The following is a 4,857-nucleotide window of genomic DNA, read 5'->3' on the forward strand; positions in this document are numbered from 1 at the left end:
ACTGCTTGTTTAAAAACTGTTTTTTATTTCAAATTAAAATCTATTTTGGTCGAAATATTCACTATAACATTTTTCGTTAAAAAGTCAATACTTATTTGAAACATGCATTTGCTTGTTATTGACGATTCACGTTTTAATTCAAGTACCTTTTTCTTGTTTAAATTTCACTATGTATTCAATTTTTCTATGGAATTGATTTTTTAACATTTAAATTCATCTTTTTTAGTAGAAAATTAATCTTTATGGATGAAAATTCCTTTTTTTTTTGTCGAATATTCAACTATTTGGTTTAAAAGTCTTTTTTTTATTGAAGATTCATCATCATATGTAGTTAAAAATTCCTTTATTCTGTTTAAAATTTAACTATTTTGTTGAAAATTAGCTTTTTAAACTGAAATTCTAAGTAGTACGTGTTTGGTTAAAATTTATCTTCTTGAGTCAATAATTCAACTATTTCGTAGAAAATTCGTCTTTTGTGGTATCCTTTCAGTTTACAATTTATTTCGTTGGTTACAAATTTAATTATTTTATTGAAAGTCCGATTTTTATGGTTAAAAATTAATGTTTTTAACTCTAAATAAAACATTTCGTTATGTATTTTGTATACAAATTCATCTTTTTGGTAGAAAATTAATCTCGTTAGTTCAAAATTGATCTTTCGGACGAAAATTAATTTTTTTTGTTTAATAATTTAGCCTGGAAGAATAATTCACAACAGTCAGAGCAACTAAAAAATTGATCAGGGAAAAGTTAGGGAATTTCGAAATTGGTGTTTGTAGCAAATCTGTTTTTTAAATAATGCCTTTAGTTAATTTGTATTAGGGGTGTGGGAAATTAAAAGTTGAAAGGGCTGAGAAGTGGGACAATGTCTTGATTTTCCGATGAAGCCATCTGTTCACTCTATTTTTATTAAGATATGTATTATAATCCTACGCTGTTTAGGTTAGGGCATGTTTCTATCCTATTCTGCATCTGCAAATCAGCTGTTTCATTTCGATGTCAAACAACGCGTGAAACCTGAATATCCGGTACGAGAAAATCGCTTACCGGTAGAAAATAATTTTAATAGTTAAGACCAAGTTTATTGAATTTTTATGGTATCATTTCTGTAACCATTTTTTTGGTATCAAAGGTTATTATTTTATGGACTGAAAGCCATTATAAAATGAGTTATCTTATCGGAAATGACAGGAAAAAAAACCAGTATCAAAATCTTGGCGGTGATGGATTTTATGAGAGTAAGTTCATTTTTTAATAGAACTTCAGGTATTAATAATAAATCATTTTTTGCCGTATTGGGTTTATGAAATCTTAAAATTATAGTTTTTCTTGATAAATTTTACCCTGTAGATAACATTTAAGAATTACAAATTAATATTTGCTTAATCAGTTTACGTTTTATTTATACTCAGATAGACGAACAAGTTCATGTATTGGACCATTAGTAGTGAGCCTCTGTTTCATATTTTTTGTCATCTCACTGTGGAATTTGAGGCAATCACTACCAAAAATGGAGAGACACATTGTAATTCTGAATACTGAACAGCCTCTTTTGCACACAACATCGACCATGTTTTTATCTTTCGGCTTGGACTCTTCTTCGTTAAGAAGAATGAAAGAGCTACCTATTTCCGATAAAAAATTTATTAATTTAGCTAGTCATTTGCGTCCTGCATACGTTCGAATCGGTGGAACTGCGGCTGATTGTCTATTTTTCGATGAGGTCTCATTATTTTGAATATAAATTGTAAATGCCGTTTAAATTTCTTCAATTCATTCCTTTTTGTTTTATAGACATTAACTGAGGGTTTCAATTCAGAAACAATAAATCCAGTCGATGGCCAAGACATTACTAATTTCACAATCACAAAGAAGGATTTACTTGACCTGTACAAATTTACCCAAAAGTCAGGAAACAGGATGCTCTTTGACTTGAATGCCTTGATTCGAAACTCTGATGGTTCTTGGAATGATTCCAACGCCAGGCAAATTGTCGAATTTGCACAAAGTTATGGCATGAGTTTAGACTGGCATCTCGGAAATGGTTGATATAATTCAAAAATAATTTTAGATTTTCAGAGAAGGTAAGGGTTCATCCATAAACTACGCTACCAATTTGGGAGGGGGAGGGGGGGGGGGTAGTCCAAGTAAACTTTAAGAACTTAGGTAAGATTAAGTGCGTTTCCTATTTTATGCCGTTCATTTCCCGGGTTATCCTGCAAAGCTGAAATTTGGATATCCCAATGGTTACCCTGGAAAATCTGGGATTAAATGTCTATGGGTAGGGTTGTAAAATTTCATGAAACTTTGGTTCAATGAAAAGTTTCATGAAACTTTCAAGGTCTCGTGAAACATTGCAATGTTTCAAAGACGGTGGCGGGAAAATTCAAACCGCATATAATAAGAAGTGGGAATCAATTCACATTTTCTCAAGTAATCGTTGATTAAATAATGAATTAACTAATGCAATACGTTTTGATAATTTCCCCTTAAATTAAATACTAAAAATTTATGAACAAAATTGAGTTTTATAGCAAATACAGTAACATGATTAAAAATTTTAAAAACCCAATGTTCCTATATTAAGTTAATATATATATTTATTAGTTATATTTAAGAGACTAAGGCATTTTGAAGTATTCAGAGCAGCAGTTTTTAACATTTTCACCAATATTACAATTTTACTGCGGAAACACTGAGAAAAACTAAATAAAATTTTTTAAAAATTTTTAACTTGCGGCGAAGTGGCATACGACACGAGTAACAAATACCTAACCTGATCTGATTTCCGCGCATACGCATATGGAAGTTCTCCTTTTCCCCCCAATGTTTCATGAAACGATGAAACTTTGACTGTGAAACAGTTGAAAGTTTCAATGTTACAATGAAACGTTTCACAACCCTATCTATGGGATGTTTCTGAGATATTCAAATGTTCCAAGTGGGTTACATACAAAATTTTAGTATTCCACTTCGGGCATTTGAATATCCTAGAAACGTCCCATAGACATGACGGATATCCTGGGGATATTCATATTTCTGCTTTCTAGGATATCTCGGCGGGTTAACCCAGGGATGTGTTATCCCAGAATATCCAATTGTTGTGAGGGATAAGTTTAAAAATCACATTCATATTTCAAACTTCATACACTCACCCTTTTTTTTTCAAGAATACTTCTTTTTCCCTTTTTTCAAGAAACTTTCCCTTTTTTCGCTGCAAATTCGAAATGAATGATTAAAATTCAAAAAGGAAATACAGCTATTTTTGTTTAAAAAATCTACCATTATATTTTTGGTTCTAAATTAATATCGCTTGGTTAAAAATTCTATCAATTGGATGACAATTTATTTTTTTACAAATGCTACCATATTGTTGAAAAGTAATCCGTTTCGGTAAGAAATCCCTCACAGCATGAAATATCGGCTGGATATTTCATTTATCTCCCAGGATATCCTGGACATAGGCCAGGAGACCCTATAGGGATATTGCGAATAATATCGAACGGGGTGGAAATCTCGAAATCCCTGGACTGTCCCAAGGACATCTCAGAATTCCCTCAGGATATCCCACTAAAGTCCCAATTTTATATGCCAAGGATGTCCCCAAGATATCCCAATTCTATAATTTGGTATGTTCCTGGAAATTCAGATATATCTACTGCGAATTATATGTATATTCAATCGTATCAATACAAAAAAAAATAATTTAACAATATCAGGTATTTCAATTTCTCGAATATTCGTGCCAGATTATAATCTATTCTCATTTATATTATACAAACCAACGCGGCGAATATTATTTTGATTGTTTTTTATCATAAAAACTTATTTTGCTGTTTAAAATTGTGATCTCTAATATACGCGCAATTTAGAGGTTCGTTACAGAAAGAATAACAGCCAACTTTAAAAGTTTTAGAAAGTGGCATGTTTTTATTGTAAGTAGGCTGTTATTGGTTATAATAATTAGTCGCGGTAATAATTTTTCGATAATTATGCTGAGATAGGATTTTGAAAGAAACCGAATATTTAAGATTTGTATAAGTGGTTTTTTGTCAAACTGATACGTGTGAATCATAATGTTTTCAGGCATTCTACATATTTTAATGAATATGCATTTCAGAAATATTGGATTCCTTTGCCAAAATTGTGTATATCCTGCACAAGACATTGAGTGGATATCTTACCGGGCGGAAATCTCGATATCCTTGGAATATGCCACGGATATATCCTAGGGATATGCCAAGAATATAATTTTGTTGCGAGGGATTCAACTATTTGGTTTAAATTTGAACTATTTTGTTAAAAATAAATGTAATAAATAAATTGTAGGATCGGCGGTTTAAACCTGTTAATTAACAATTCAGAAATTTTACACAGCGAAGGAAAATCGTTATTGTTTTTGCAATTTTCAATATTTTTTAAACTGTAATATGTTTTATGTCCATTTACTCGAGAAAAATAATACACGTTAGTTTTATAACATTTGAATAAAAATTGAACGTTATATGACAATTTAAAGCTATTCGTATGTTGTCTAGAGGGGGTCTAGCGGTCTAAACCTGTTAACTGTAGTGTTCTACCGCTGGTTTTGCACTAAGCCAATAACTAAGACTATTCGACACTAGAAAAAATTGGGACACATATATTTTTATTGCTTAAGATCTCCTCTTTCCGACGGTGCCAATGAAATTCCTCAAAAAATTTATTTATTATCCCAAAATGCAGTTTAAACAAAAAAACGTGATTTTTCATGCCTATTTTTTTGTGAACCATTTTCCAAAGCTTTTCGAGTCTGTAATTAACCTGGAATCTCACTAACCGGTAGAATAAATGTCTAAACTTTGAGAATCCATGGTT

At 31.2% G+C, this 4,857-nt stretch overlaps 1 protein-coding gene across 2 annotated transcripts in view; it reads left to right on the forward strand.

Moving 5' to 3' along the window:
• The first annotated feature begins 914 nt into the window (after window positions 1-914).
• The window catches only part of LOC117168290 (heparanase-like), a 9,098-nt gene continuing 5,155 nt past the window's right edge, over window positions 915-4,857 (forward strand). The window contains exons 1-4 of one of the 2 annotated variants that reach the window (XM_033353813.1): window positions 915-1,049; window positions 1,133-1,238; window positions 1,413-1,723; window positions 1,795-2,044. In XM_033353813.1, coding sequence (XP_033209704.1) covers window positions 951-1,049; window positions 1,133-1,238; window positions 1,413-1,723; window positions 1,795-2,044 — 766 coding nt within the window. In that variant the 5' untranslated portion in view covers window positions 915-950. The remainder of the gene's footprint in view (window positions 1,050-1,132; window positions 1,239-1,412; window positions 1,724-1,794; window positions 2,045-4,857) is intronic. The other variant, XM_033353815.1, reaches the window with a different exon arrangement.

This window comes from Belonocnema kinseyi, chromosome 2, assembly GCF_010883055.1.
Source record: "Belonocnema kinseyi isolate 2016_QV_RU_SX_M_011 chromosome 2, B_treatae_v1, whole genome shotgun sequence".
NCBI lineage: Eukaryota > Metazoa > Arthropoda > Insecta > Hymenoptera > Cynipidae > Belonocnema > Belonocnema kinseyi.